The sequence below is a fragment of the Engystomops pustulosus genome, chromosome 5 (assembly GCF_040894005.1).
Source record: "Engystomops pustulosus chromosome 5, aEngPut4.maternal, whole genome shotgun sequence".
Classification (NCBI taxonomy): domain Eukaryota; kingdom Metazoa; phylum Chordata; class Amphibia; order Anura; family Leptodactylidae; genus Engystomops; species Engystomops pustulosus.
In genome coordinates, this window is record NC_092415.1 from 85,051,966 (window position 1) to 85,067,742 (window position 15,777).

Below are 15,777 nucleotides of genomic sequence, written 5' to 3' on the forward strand. Positions count from 1 at the left end.
CTTGTTCCTGATTGACATGTCTCAGTGCTATGATATTCTGCTGTATGGAACATTGTGAGAGAGTTTTGTTACATCAATGGGAACTTTGGCCAGAGTGATGTCATCTGAGGTCCTGTTACATCTGAAATGTCTACCCCATGTATGCATCTGATCAAATGAAATAACACCTCCATGGACTTCTATACCTCCCCATCCTCCCTGGAGGCATGTTGTGATTTCATGTGATCATATCTACACATGGTCTATACATTGCAGATAACAGGACCTTAGACGACATCACTCTAGCCGCATGACATAAAGTGGTGGGCATTGGACATGGGAAGGAGTAGATGGAAAGGGCCAGCCAAGCCCTCTCTGATGTCATGGAATATAACATACAATTAATGTATGTTAATTTATGGGGGTGTAAGGGAAACAATTTTTAGGTGTTACGGTTCTAGGGGAGCCTGTCAATAGCTGTATGGGTGAAAATGTGGTGACAATGTTAGAGTACAAAAAATAGATATACTATTATTTTAATATACATTTATGGTGCTGTAGAACTGTATATAGAATAACCATTTTTTTGCACTTAAGGGACTAATTGGACCAAGTGGCCAACCAGGAATGAATGGGATTCCAGGAAAGAAGGTACATACTGATGAAATATCATTTTTATTCAGTTATATAGCACCAGTTTGGCATTGTACAATGTGCCAGGTATTAGTATCAGTTATCATAACTATCTTAAGGTTGTTAAGGGGCCTTTCTAACAATCTCTACTTTGTACAATAGTCCCAGCCGCATATACATCCCCCCAGACTCCAATGTAAATGCACCCTAAGTGGTAATACCCCTTTAAGCTTGAAACTGTGGCATTAATTGTGTGAGACATTCTTTGTAGTTACTGTGCACAGAAAATGAATGTTTCTAATGGACGGTGTCAGGCTGTAGGTTAAATATGTTTTAAGGAATTTTTAATAATTTTTTTAAAGATGTTTGCATTTCAGTATCTACAGCTAATAAAAATGCTCTGGTATTTAATTTAAACTCTCAACATTATTGTTAAAAGATTGATGCCAATTCCATCCGTCGTCACCTAATTTATTGCTAAGGATTACAATGGAAGATAACACCTCTATAGAAAGTACCGTCATCCAATTCTGACGATTGATCATATCACAAATGATTTACACATCCTGTCCATACAGAGAAAACATAGAATTCATTGAGCCAGCTCCAGACCATTGGTGCCTATGGTTCTCTTTAGAATATAGACATATTTTGCTTTGTAAGCTAGATAGAAGTTATTAGATTGTTTCTCTTTTATCTATGGATACAAATTTTCTAGTGGTTTTATTTAGTCAGATTTTCTTTTTTATATCTTTTTTCTTAGGGTAATAAAGGGGAAAGGGGAACAAATGGATCCCCGGGACATCAAGGACCAGCAGTAAGTACTATTCTTAATTTTTATGTATTTTATAATACAGTAATACAGTGAACTGTATGTTTACTTTTTAGTGTATTTATACATCTTTAAAATATTGAAAGAGTAACCATAAGATTTTCATTAAAGAGGTTGTCCAGTTATATAAATTTTTATTTACAGATATATTTCTGGGGGCTTTAACACTAATAAAAATCATATACTCCCCTCTCTCCATGCTCCCATTGAGTTGCTGCGCCTCCCATCACTGCCGGGTCTCTGTGTGTATACAGAGATCGGCAAAGTCATGCTAACCACTGTTGTGTGCCTGTTAAGCCTGAAACTAAAGCTGTAGCAGGCGGAGTAGTGGTTGGGAGGGCACTTACTGCTTCTGTAATACAAACAGACACCCAGCAGTGACAGGCAGCACCGCGACCAAATGGGAGCATGGAGAGAGGTGAGTGTAAGTTTTATATCATGAAAAACACACTATACCGTTCTTTAACATTAGGAAGACCTCTAAAGGCTAGCAAAGAGATTGTTTCACCTTACAATAATCTTTATGGAGAGGGGGAGGCTATAGGGGGTCCACCTTATAGTTCAATCCGCTTATTCTTATAGTGTAATACTGACCTATTAAAATTATATTAAGAAGCATACAGCACCAGATATGGGGGTACATTGGGACCTCCAGAGCAAATTAAGGCTTATATCCCAGCCATCCAGAGTATACATTGATCAATTTTAAATTCAATTCCACATTCAGATGTACTGTACATGTAGTTACTAACAAGTGGTGAAATTGGAGAATTACCTTCTGCATTTGGAACTGTCCCAAAACTGTTTGCATTAGCCAACTGTTGGGTGGAGATTACATAATCTATAACAAAGCTAAGCTTTGTTATGGAAATTTTAGACTTTGGGAATTTTGCAAGTATGAGAAAGGAATAATGGACAGTGTAGAAACAAAACTAGGAAATTCTTCCAATTATGTGACAAATCTTATTCCGATTTTAGGGTGAACCAGGAATGCCAGGAAGAAATGGTGCACCGGGTCCAGTGGGATTAAAGGTCAGTTATTTCATGTTACATGAAATTTACATATTATTAGCAATCAGAATTTCTACTGCAAGTGCTGTTCTTTGGAGAATTCATTTTGACAGCAGACTCCTATGAAATAGAAGAAATTTCCAGGTCACTTATCCCTTACTGCTCCTCTTCCAATGTTCAACTTGTTTTTTCACTATTAGTTGTAACATGCCTGGTGTAATTGCAGTATATGTATGAGAAAATAACCACTAAACTTCTACAAGCATATAATGAAACAGAACACTGTGCATATAGGTTATGCATTTAAAACAGTTTATCGCAAAAGCTAGTAAGAGATGCAGTATTAGGTATTACCACATATCCACTTTAAATCTGACCCTGAGTGATATTACAGCAACAATATTGCTGATAAAATACAAATAAGTGTAACTGAAAGTGAAGTGCGGGTGAACTGTGTTATAGGAAGGAATATTGCTGTCATTGTGGGCACTAAGAAACCTTTTTGTTAATTTTTTAGGGAGATAAAGGGCAACAGGGTCAACCTGGAACTGATGGCCGTCCAGGGATGCCGGTAAGAACATCCATATTGTTTCATGTCAACACAACTTATCTATAATCATGGACAGCCAACATAATTTCAACTTGATGGAGATTTTAGGAGAAAGCGGTTTATAAATCAGAATACTAATATAAAGACATACACATCAATTTCTGTCTCGAGAGCTATATTTGGTTACACCAAAGGCCTTCCATATTGGTGTGCAAATACTATTAACCAGAGATTTGCTGAAATATAAAACCTTTAACTACCTATTGTTTCTATCTAAACCAGTGGTTCTCAACCTTTCTAATGCTGTGACCCCGCAATACAGTTCCTCATGCTGTGGTGACCCCAAACCATGCAACTCGCAGTAAAAACACAGTAAAATTGCAGCTCCGATGGCTTTAGGCGACCCCCGGTTTTGGTCGTTCGACCCCCGCTGGGGTCCCGACCCACAGGTTGAGAACCACTGATCTAAACTCTAAAACCATAAAATGATATAGCTTTATTTTCATTATTTCATTTTCTGCAATCTTACATCTCAATGATGGTTCAAACTAAAAAATTTGGAAAATGTGTCTATATTGTAGGGTTTTCGTGGGACTTCTGGTCTTCCTGGTCCAATAGGATTAAAGGTAATTTACTATTCATTACTATGCTTGTTGAACATGTACCTGTAGTCTTGAAGACAGCCATAATGCAACTGTGTTATTATGACCTTATTAGCTGTTCAGACTGATCAAGCTATTCTTAGGGCCGGTAGCATGATCAGACAAAGTAGGGCCCTGGGCAAAACTAAAAGTGGAACCCCAAAATAAAACTATTTTATGAATAGTCATTCAGTAAGAGGCTCCCTTTAGCCCTGCACAATAATAACACTTTGTAGTTTACAAACAGTAGTATGGTAAGGTAATCTGTAATATAGGACTGTATGAGAGTTTTTTTTGGAGATAGGCAGGTGATAGTTAGATTCATGATACAAGATAAATATGAAAGATGATATAGATTTATAGCTAGACAGTTGATTGAGAACAAGGCACACACCACAAATTCTCATTTTCTTCAATTTTATTTTGTGTATAAAGAATGAAATTTCAATATTAGCCGTTAACAAAATCTGTGCTATACATCTATGTAGATTATATAAACAGATAAAAGTAGCAACATTTGGTCATGTCGACCTTTGTCAAGTTGATCTGTATCTATGAGAAAGGAGAAAAGCCAAATTAAGTCAATGGGGCACTTACCCGTCCTGCACCCATCCCCGATCTGGACTGTCCGACGATCCTGCGTTGTGGCGCGATTCACGTAGCTCGTTCGCCAGATTTCCTACATCTGAAGTCCGCCGGAGTTCATCCTTCTTCCTCCCGATGTATGTGAGTGCATGTCTTGCGACACAATTTGAATGTTAAATGCCGTGCTTATTCTGAAATCAGTCGGGTTATCCGACGGCCACGCCCCCGATTTGTGTCGCATGAAAGTCGGTGCGATTGCAAAAACCAAAACCCCTGTTAAATGTGGTGCAAATCGGAAATATTCGGGAAACCTGCCGGAAATGCGGTGTGCGGACCCTTAGTAAATGTGCCCCAATAAGTTAAATTAATAGAAAAACTGTGTATCTTGAAAAACAATAAATGTGATATGTACAAAGGTAAAAGATTGGCTAGTCATCATAAGAGACAATGGAAGCACTGAAGAGAACACAAGGAAAATATTCTCAGGGTAGAGATGCATTACATACTTACACTAATATAGTGCACCCAAGAAACAATATGGGCATAGGAGAAAAAGATTTTCTATGAAAGTGGAAACAAAGTATTTGTAAAAAACACAAAACAGAACTTATACTTACGCTGTCAGTGTCGTTCCTCTGTTTGTATACAGAGGCAGGGCATGCTGACCCGACCATTGCCTCGTGCCAGACACAGCATCAGATTTAATGCTGTAGCCAGTGACCGGAAGTTGTCAGATTGAAACACCTGCCTCTGTAAACAAACAGAGATACTCGAGTATAAGCCTAGTTTTTCAGCACAAAATTTGTGCTCAAAAAACCTAACTCGGTTTATACTCGAATCAACTAAAAAAATAAAGTCAAAACTCGCCTTTCTGACGTCAACCTTAGGTCCTCTTCTGTCTCCCATGCTCAGGTGCCACCTCAGGTCCTTCAGATCCACTTCGCGTTCTTCGGCTCCTCTTTGGGAAGTTCAGCTCCTCTTCAGGTCCCCTCGCGATGCCAGCAGCTCACAAACAATTTTGTGTGCTGGCTGAGCATGGAGACCCAAAGAGGAGCCGAAGATGAGCGGAAGAATCCAAAGAGGACCGAAGGATCCGAGGCGGCACCGGAGCATGGGAGACAGAAGAGGACCTATGGGGGACGTCGAAAAGGTGAGTACAGTGTTATTTTTTTTTCCTACTACAGGGGCTGGGCACGCTGTATACTACAGGGGCTGGGCAGGCTGTATACTACAGTAGCTGGGCAGGCTGTATACTACAGGGACTGAGCAGGCTGTATATTATAGGGGGCTGGCAGACTATATACTGGGAGGCTGTGACCAATGCATTTCCCACCCTCAGCTTATACTTGAGTCAATAGGTTTTCCCAGTTTTTAGTGTTGAAATTAGGGGTCTCGGGTTATACTTGGGTCGGCTTATACTCGAGTGTGTACGGTATTTACATTTCTGTATTTTTTCTGTCAAGATGGGGTGCAGAGTTTAAGTTAATTTACCAATTGGCTGCAATGCGTGAAATATTTAAACGGGTCTGAATACTGTCCATACACACTGTACAATTGTGTACTTGACATACATATAAGGTAACTTTTACTTATCAATTGGCAATTTATTTTTGCAGGGAGACAGGGGAATGTCAGGACCAAAAGGCATGCTTGGGCCTCCTGGACTTAAGGTAACTGCTACAATTTGATGAATACTTTATATTGAACACTTAGATACAATGCTTTAATAAATATGCACAAGACTAACATAAAATGCTAATTTAAAATGTTGTTTCCAAAATTTTATATTACGGTCTGTGGTAAATGTATGAAATACGCCCATGATCTATTGAATGAAGCCTCCCCCAGTCTTTTAATTACATTTAGTCGTAGTCAGCCAAAAACTCACCCTTTTTGTAGTGTAAATGTTAATTACACTGTAGAGACCAGACATGATCTGCCGGGAAGGAATGCTAGCAGGTGGAAATGTGTACAGGTGTGGTGTTTGGTAAGCTTCTTTCCTGCCAGAAATTAAAACCAATGGAAACTCATATTTATCAAATAACTTGGACATAATGGGGCACATTTACTTACCTGGTCCAGTTGCGATCCTGCGGTGCTTTGTCTGACAAGGATTCGTGTCTTTGGGCATTCACTTAGGTCTTGCGCCCAACATCCAGCAGGTGTTGCAGCTGCGCCAAGGTCCACCTTCTTCTTCCCGGTGCATGTAAGTGCGTGCAACACAAATAGTTTTTTAAATTCTGCGTTTTTTCCGAATCCGTCGGGTTGTCCAACAGCCATGCCCCCCCATTTCTGTCGTCGATGCACCACAATCCGATCGTGTGCGCCAAAATCCTGGGGCAAAATCCCGACCAAAGTGCGGTATTCAGTGTTCTAGCTGTGAAAGCAATCATCCCTTCCCTCTGGAGATCCCTAACCCCACCTTCCCAAGGTCGCCTGAATATGCAGGATAGAACAAATATGTGCCTTCCAAAACTGAAAACTATCATGCAGTGTCCAACAGAATTAAGTTGCATGGCCTATGTTAAAGATGCACCAAAAGAAAGTTGGTGCACTTTGTCGGAGCAGTGCTGGGGGCACCAGATTCATAAAGAACGTGATACACATTTCATGAATCTGTTGCACACTCCATCTGGGCTTGATAAATCTGGGCCACGGTCTGCATGACTCAGCTCCCAGACATCCTCTACCAGTTCTGTCTACAAATTACTGTTTGACGCCAATAGACAACCTCCCCCAAGTCCTCTCATATTACACATCTGCTGGTTTCTCCCTTTTTTGTGTCTTCTCCCCCCCTCCTTCATTGTTTTATATGTGCTCGACTTTTGCCATCTCCAGCACTCTGTAGAACATACTACAGCTATGCACATTACATATGTCTAGAATCATGGTATGCAATATCCGGTCGTAGAGTTTGGTACTGTACCCCGAACTGCAGACCCAGTTCTTACTGCCATGTTAATGTCTTTTAAGCCATAAATGAATAATCAATAAAAAAAAGATTTAAAAGAGATGGTGATACCAGGATTCATCTTTAGTAATTGGAAATAGAATTGTGTAATTTGGGTTTCTAAATTGTTGAGGGATTTACGTAGTCAGGCCTTATCAATATGAATTATTAATTTAAAAGTAGGTGGTAGCAGCGAGGAAAGCAAGGAAACTGAGTGAGTGTTAGGGCTAGGAGAGTAAAGTTTAGCGTAAGGGTTTCATTTTGTGTGGGTGGACAGGGCTCTATGTGCTAAAGTTGAGGCTCTGTATTGTAGGTGCATCCCTTGATGTCACTCCAGATTATGGTAACTCTCACAAGGATTAGGGCCACTAAAATATCTGCATGACATTGATTTCTACAGATGCCCCTGTAAAAACCTTCCATTTTAGCATTAGGTAGTAAGACGCTATAAAATACTGATATGAATCTGAGAAACAAGGCCACCAGTGTCAGGTGAATATACAGTAGGGAAAAATACAAAAAGTGTTAAAACGAATCCAGAAAATCACATTGTCTGATTTTTAAAGAATTTATTTGCAAATTATGGTGAAAAATAAGTATTTGGTCACATACAAACAAGCAAGATTTTTGGCTCTCAGAGACCTGTAACTTCTTCTTTAAAAAGCTCCTCTGTCTTTCACTCATTACCTCTCATTACCTGTAGTAATGTCTCCATTTTGAACTTGTTATCAGTATAAAATACAACTGCCCACAACCTCCAACATTTGCACCATACCTCCCAACTTTTGGGCAAGAGAAAGAGGGACACAAAGCCCCTCCCCCTTTTTCTAAACCACGCCCATTGTCCCACCCACAGGCATAGTATAATATCGAACTTGATGGTCCCCAATGGTACAGCGTCCCTTAATTTGCCCCCCCCCCTTCCCGTGGACCAATATAATATACCCTAATGCAATCCATTCTCCTTTCGGGTTTTTTGTACGGGGTTCACTTTGCGGATCTAATAACAATTCTGTTTTATATTATGCAGATTGTCACGGATGCAGCGATACCAAATATGTGGGGTTTTGTCTATTTTATTCCATTTTACTGAATAAAAACTAATTTGGAGAAAATCTTGTACATTTTAGCATCACCATCTTTTCATATGCAGAACTTTTTTATTTTTCGACTGACAAATCTGGTTAGGGGCTTATTTTTTGCGAGAAGAGTTGTTCCTTTTAGTGGTCTCATTTTAGAGTGCAGAACATTATCACTTTTTAGAGCATTTTATAAAGGTATTAATTAAAAATTATCATTTTTCGGAAAGTTTTTTGCGTTTTTTTCTCCGGCGTTTACCGTGCGGGTCCACTAACGATTCTTTTTTATTATACAGATTGTTACAGATGCAGCAATACCAAATATGTGGGAGGGTTTTGTGTTTTTGTGTGTTTTATACTTTATTAAGTGTTTTTATGGGAAATTGACATTTTAGGGGCTTATATTTTTATGTATTTTTTATTTATTCTAATGTGTTAACTTTAGTGTTTATATATGTTTTTACTTTTCCATACTTGAGCTTGAACCAGCGATGCTCTGATCACTCGTTCAAGTCCAATACACTGCTCTACAATACTTTTTCATTGTAGAGCAGTGTAAACTGTCTGAGCGTGCAGACACATGCGCAGACAGTTTACAGTCAGACCCGAAAGAGGCCCGACTTCCAGGGAGATTGTGCAGCTCCAGGGCACTTGGCAGTCCTCGGGGCTGCCCAGAAGAGGAACACCCTTACACACTCTGTGTGTTACAGCACGGTGTCAGCTATGATAGACAGCTGACAGCCGCTACTTCTTGTACCGGCTCCGTTCGTGAGCCAGTGCCAGAAGCGGGGCGCTATACTACTTCCCGGTGCGCTAATTATCTAGCCGCAGGGACGTGGTATAACGCCCAGGTGCGCCTAGGGGTTAATAGCTTCACTGACATATACACTCACCGGCCACTTTATTAGGTACACCTGTCCTGTGCCTTTGAACGTGGCATGGTTGTTGGTGCCAGAAGGGCTGGTCTGAGTATTTCAGAAACTGCTGATCTACTGGGATTTTCATGCACAACCATCTCTAGGGTTTACAGAGAATGGTCCAAAAAAGCAAAAACATCCAGTGAGCGGCAGTTCTGTGGGCGAAAATGCCTTGTTGATGCCAGAGGTCAGAGGAGAATGGGCAGACTGGTTCGAGCTGATAGAAAGGCAACAGTGACTCAAATCGCCACCCGTTACAACCAAGGTAGGCAGAAGAGCATCTCTGAACGCACAGTACGTCAAATTTTGAGGCAGATGGGCTACAGCAGCAGAAGACCACACCGGGTGCCACTCCTTTCAGCTAAGAACAGGAAACTGAGGCTACAATTTGCACAAGCTCATAGAAATTGGACAGTAGAAGATTGGAAAAACGTTGCCTGGTCTGATGAGTCTTGATTTCTGCTGCGACATTCGGATGGTAGGGTCAGAATTTGGCGTCAACAACATGAAAGCATGGGTCCATCCTGCCTTGTATCAACGGTTCAGGCTGGTGGTGGTGTCATGGTGTGGGGAATATTTTCTTGACACTCTTTGGGCCCCTTGGTACCAATTGAGCATCGTTGCAACGCCACAGCCTACCTGAGTATTGTTGCTGACCATGTCCATCCCTTTATGACCACAATGTACCCAACATCTGATGGCTACTTTCAGCAGGATAATGCGCCATGTCATAAAGCTGGAATCATCTCAGACTGGTTTCTTGAACATGACAATGAGTTCACTGTACTCAAATTGCCTCCACAGTCACCAGATCTCAATCCAATAGAGCATCTTTGGGATGTGGTGGAACGGGAGATTCGCATCATGGATGTGCAGCCGACAAATCTGCGGCAACTGTGTGATGCCATCATGTCAATATGGACCAAAATCTCTGAGGAATGCTTCCAGCACCTTGTTGAATCTATGCCACGAAGAATTGAGGCAGTTCTGAAGGCAAAAGGGGGTCCAACCCGTTACTAGCATGGTGTACCTAATAAAGTGGCCGGTGAGTGTATATCCCTCTTGGTGTGGAGAAGGATAAAATAATTGCAATGTCTGGCGGTTCGCAAGACATTGCGATTATTTCAGGGCTTGTAAGTCACAAAGCTGCCATGCAAGTCCTGATAGATGTCTCCTGTCACACACTGACCTGTAGCTGTATATCACACTGACCTGTAGCTGTATATCACACTGACCTGTAGCTGTATATCACACTGACCTGTAGCTGTCTATACTGTGGGGGTCAGGCTGTGTTCTACCTCATGATGGCAGATGCTCCTTATAGACGTCTGTAGCTGCTGGAGGAGGGAGCACATCACATCTCCTGCTATCTCTTTCTGTGCTGTCCCCTTCCCCTTGCACAGCTATCAGGTGAAGGAGCAGAGGAGTCTCCGGGTCACAGCAGTCGCTCTCCAGGTGACCCCACAGGGGAAAGAGAGGGGCACTGCTGTTCTGTGCCGTGCAGAGCTGGGAGCTCACACTTCACAGCAGCCGCTCTCCAGGCGACACCCCCCCCCCCCCCCCGCCCCCACCTAAAGATTACTCCTCACATTTGCACTGTATTTAGCTCAATTCTGGTACTGTGTCTATGTAGTGAGTTTGGTTCTGATACTGTATATCTGCAGTGAACTTGGTTCTGTTGGTATTCTCTAAATGGTGCTCAAGCCTTGTATCTTTTGTGACCAAAGTAATACGCCTGGTGTACTCATGTTAACCCTCTTCTCCATTGCCAGCATTAAGCACTGCTCCTCCTTTGCTTTCATTTTCAATGCCTTTACATCATGTTGTCGCTACCTGTAAACAAACATCCGTGGGAATAAGTCACAGATACATAGACTGGTATTGATAACCCCTCAGCTTCATGATTTAACACATGGAGCTGGCAGCATGTGCAACTCATAGGTGACATAGATTGTGGAATCTACAGAACTGTTGACCCAGCGTATATTTGCATTTAGGCCATCATTGACTAGTCTGTACTGCCACCATGTGGTAAATGTAATCATTAGTGGTTTTACATATCTAGAAAGCAGCAAAAAGCATAATCAATTTAACACACTGGGGGTCATTTACTTAGTGAATCACCAGAGGACCCGAATCCTCGACTGAGAACGCACCGCTGGATCGCGACAGGACCGGGTAAGTAAATGTGCCCCATTGGGCTGTATGTTGAAAATATATATAGTTATGTGAGTGCAATCATTATATAAACTACGGTATATTGGAGAACCTTGGTGTATTATTCATAGGTAAACCGTTATTAGTTAAAGGAAATGTCTGTTTTGGTACCAAGATCTACATCTATAGCTAGATGTGTATATCTATATACAGAAAGCTTTTTAAGTCACTGAAGTCTGTTAAATATTGGACAACAAACCTGTCACGTCTATTATGGCTCCTGTGAGAATATAACATATAACTGCAGGAAAATATAAAGATTAGTCTGTGTTCAGTAATTCTAATATATATTATTTGCAGTGTTAGGCTCTGTTCTCAAAACATCAGAAGCCTCTGTCACAAAATATGTTTATGTCTTACTTTTGTCCTTCCTTTTGTTTCATTATTGGGTGCCGAATGTAGCAGAACAATGGCATTTAACTTATATACAGTAGCCTTGTAACTTTCATTTTACTAATGCATTCTTTATCTGTATATCATTTTTGTAATGTAAAATGGTCAAGGTCATCATCTCCAATTTTGTATCAATAATATAGCTTTATGTTTACTCATTGCAGGGTGAAAACGGAGCACCTGGACTTCCTGGAGCAGAAGGACCACAAGGGCCAAAAGTAAAATGCTGCATGTCGTTTATTTATGTGTTCTTCATATTTTTCCTTCTGAAACATACGTTTTATGTATGACAGGGTATACAAGGTGAACTTGGGCCCTCAGGTCCACAAGGACATCCTGGTATTAAAGTAAGTGTATATCTATGGTTGTCTCTATTAGGACCATAGTGGAGTTGTTTTACATAATTTCTTGTTGTATACCCTATTTTGAGGTAACAGAAATGACCTTTCAGTCCCAAAGTTTTCTATTAGTTTCATCTGTTACCTGGAGAAGGTATGCATAATATGGGGATAGCTAAAATAGGAATAGCTATTTACAATTATTAACCTCTTGAGAACAAAAACATTGCCATTGTTACATTCTAAATGTTGTAACTGGATTTTGGGAGAAGCAGTGAAAAAAATTCTGGTACAGGCAGTCCCTGGGTTACATACAAGATAGGGTCTGTAGGTTTGTTCTCAATTTGAATTTGTATGTAAGTCGTAACTGTATATTTTATCATTGTAAACCCAGCCAGAACTTTTTAGGTCTCTGTGACAATTGGATTTTAAAAATGTTGGGTTGTCATAAGAATCAGGATTAACAATAAAGTTTTGTTACAGACACCACTGATAACTCTTAGAGCTGATCATTGTAGCTTAGGACTAAAGCACAATAAATTACCAATATCCAGATGTCCGTTTGTAACTAGGGGTCGTATGTAAGTTGAGTGTTCTTAAGTAGGGGACCGCCTGTATTTTCATTTAATTCTTACATTTTGCCTTATGCACATCATGAAACAGATAACATGTTAGCATTTTCCTGAAGGTCAGTGAGATTCTCACTAACTAACTCAGATAAATATTTTTAAAGTTTTGCTAGTGTTAATCAATGAAAACACTTGTTTTTGAATTGCAATTTTCTAAAAACCATAACTTTTTTCCCCAATCAATGTACATAATTGAAGGCTTGCTTTTAAAGTATGAGCTGTACTTTTCATTGTACTTTTGAGGTACTCTCGTACATATTCTATTTTTTACTTTTTTAATGGGACTAGACCTTCTGCTCGCACATATAGTGCAATGAAGTACTGCAATGCATAATGGCTTCCAGCATAACCCTCTGTTATGGCTATTAATAAAGAGTTATCAATGGTAGACTCAGTGTCCTTCATAATGTCACTGGCTGCCATGACAATACAAAAGTGCCCCCAATACAAGGAAGGCAAAGTAGGCAGTATTCAATTCTGGTAAGGTCAGTACTAATAATCAACTGTAAGTGCTTATTAACACTGCAGAGATAATTTTTCTAAATACTGTCTGAGTTTTCCACTGACAGCACATGCACTAATTGTGGGTCATTTATCTTTATTTTTCTTCCTGGTTTTTCCCTCTTTTTTCAGACAGTTTTTGGCACATTGCAATTTTTGCACTACTTTGGGAGACATTTTCAAATGTCCGCTGGACATTTGTTTATCATCAGTAAGATACATTTATCTTCTATTCCAAATGTGCTAAATATTGCAAATGACATTTATCATTTCAAATTTTCTAAAATTTGCTACATTTTTGGGCGTAAAAAATTCCAGACGAAACCATACATAAGGAAAACGTAGAAATTGGAAAGAAGTGACTTGAGACATTTGTGCGACATTTTTGAGACATTTGTAACAAACAAATCCCCCATTTAACACAAGGAAAAAGTGAGATTGATAAATTACCAAAGAAGCAGACGGAAAAACGACAGGCAAAAACTAGCCAAAACACACAAAGATAAGATAATTGACCCCCATAGATTTCTGTGTGTGTTTCAGATGCATTGCAGGTCCATGGGTCTTTAAAAAACACACATACCATACATTCTACAGATTTATAGTGTTTTTGCTTTAAATATTTAATTGCGGCACTAGAAAACTGTCTTTCATATGGCCCTGTAAATTGAAATTATGGTTTTTGTAAAATGAGGCGTAAAAATGGAAATCCGAAAACAAAATAAGCATTTCATTATATATGTAAATCAGAAATCTTACAAATGGAAAATAATGAATATACAACAGTGAGTGGATTAAAAATATACATGAATGTATGAATATAGCCAAAATTGCTATGATAAACTGAATTTTTTTATTGGAACTGTTAATAAAAGCTGTGAAAAACTACACTAATTATGTTTTATAGGGTCAAAGAGGTGACCAAGGTCTGCCTGGATTAGAAGGTTCGATGGGAATCCAAGGGCCAAAAGGATGTAAGGTAATTCAGATTATACATACGGTATATATATTTATATAATATTTATCTACCAAGTATATGTCTACAAGATGAGGATTTATAAATTTTTAGATATTCCATGCTCTTGTGAGATATCTATTGGTTTCTTATGAAAACACCTACATCTTGCTTCTATGGTATCAGAGTTCAGTAATGAGAAAAAGACACATTGGGACACATTTACTTACCCGGTCCCATGGAGTTCACCAAAGTGCATTGTCCGATGATAATGCACTGTGCACGATTCACTAAGATCGTGCGCTCAATATCCTGCATGTGTGGCTTCCCCGCTCACATCCAACCGAGTTCACCTTCTTCTTCCTGGTGCATGTAAGTGCATTGTCTTGCGACACAATTTGAAAGTTAAATCCCGCACTCAGTCCGAATCAGTTGGATCATAGCGCAGCTGTGCCAAAATACGATTGCGTGTGAGACCATGCCAGTGCAGACCCCTGTAAATACCTGTCAAAGCTGCGCAAATCCAGAAAATCGTGAACAGTCCGACAAAAGAGCAATCCGTAACCCTTGGTATATAAGCCCCATTGTGTTTTGGTTAGTAGCTATTGAGGAGAGAGGGGATGTGAACCCCCGCGTTATGAGATTTAATGTCTCTGGGTATAACTCATACTTTGCCTTGATTTTGGTTCTCTATATCACTTCTTGTATTGGTGCCTGGATGTGCATGTTGATGTGCTATTGTTCTTTTGCATCATATATAGGGTGGGGGAAGGGAGAAGATATAGCTCAGGTGCTTTTATGTTGACTTTTACTTGAACTTTGAGCTTTGATTTATTATTAATAATTATATACATTTTTTATAATTTTTTTTTAAACATAGTCTATATAATTTTTTTTTAAATATATACTCTAATATAAACATATAATGCAAGAGAAAGTTTAAAGTAAAAACAAAACGTTAACAGAAAAATCTGCAAGGTGATGATTACTGATGTTAGATGTATCCTAATAAGAGGTACCCTGGGCCACTCAGGCTATATCACCCGAAAGACCTCAGGGAACCTTGTATTTTAATTTATGCACTGCCCCTGTAGCACTAATGCGCCCAGTCCTGCCCCTAACCTACTTTATGGGCTGTGGGGGGGCCGGACCGCTAGCGATACAGGGGGAGTGCATATATTAGAATACGAGGCTGCCTTAGGCGCTCAGGTGATGAAGGGTTGAGGGGGTCTGAAAAAAAAAAGTTATTCCTGGCGTTTAACCCCGTAACAGCAAATAGCACCCAAAGTTGAAAATGTTACTTTTTTTCCATTTTGAAAAATATAAACAATTCAATAAAAAGTGATGGAAAGGCTGTACAAACCTTTAAATGGTAGCATTGAAAAAGCCATCAAAATTTGCAAAAAATTACACCACGCACAAATCCTTACACGGAAGTATGAAAAAGTTATTAGCACCAGAAGATGGCAAAATGAAGAAACAGGAGGTTTTAATTTTTTGAAATGTATGAAAACATTATAAAACCTATACAAATTTGGCATCCCAGTGATTGTACCGACCCAAAGAA

At 39.7% G+C, this 15,777-nt stretch overlaps 1 protein-coding gene across 1 annotated transcript in view; it reads left to right on the forward strand.

Moving 5' to 3' along the window:
- The window catches only part of LOC140134126 (uncharacterized), a 58,207-nt gene that overhangs the window by 20,316 nt on the left and 22,114 nt on the right, over positions 1-15,777 (forward strand). The window contains exons 13-21 of the mRNA XM_072154757.1: positions 577-630; positions 1,376-1,429; positions 2,423-2,476; positions 2,973-3,026; positions 3,587-3,631; positions 5,848-5,901; positions 11,952-12,005; positions 12,081-12,134; positions 14,163-14,234. Coding sequence (XP_072010858.1) covers positions 577-630; positions 1,376-1,429; positions 2,423-2,476; positions 2,973-3,026; positions 3,587-3,631; positions 5,848-5,901; positions 11,952-12,005; positions 12,081-12,134; positions 14,163-14,234 — 495 coding nt within the window. The remainder of the gene's footprint in view (positions 1-576; positions 631-1,375; positions 1,430-2,422; positions 2,477-2,972; positions 3,027-3,586; positions 3,632-5,847; positions 5,902-11,951; positions 12,006-12,080; positions 12,135-14,162; positions 14,235-15,777) is intronic.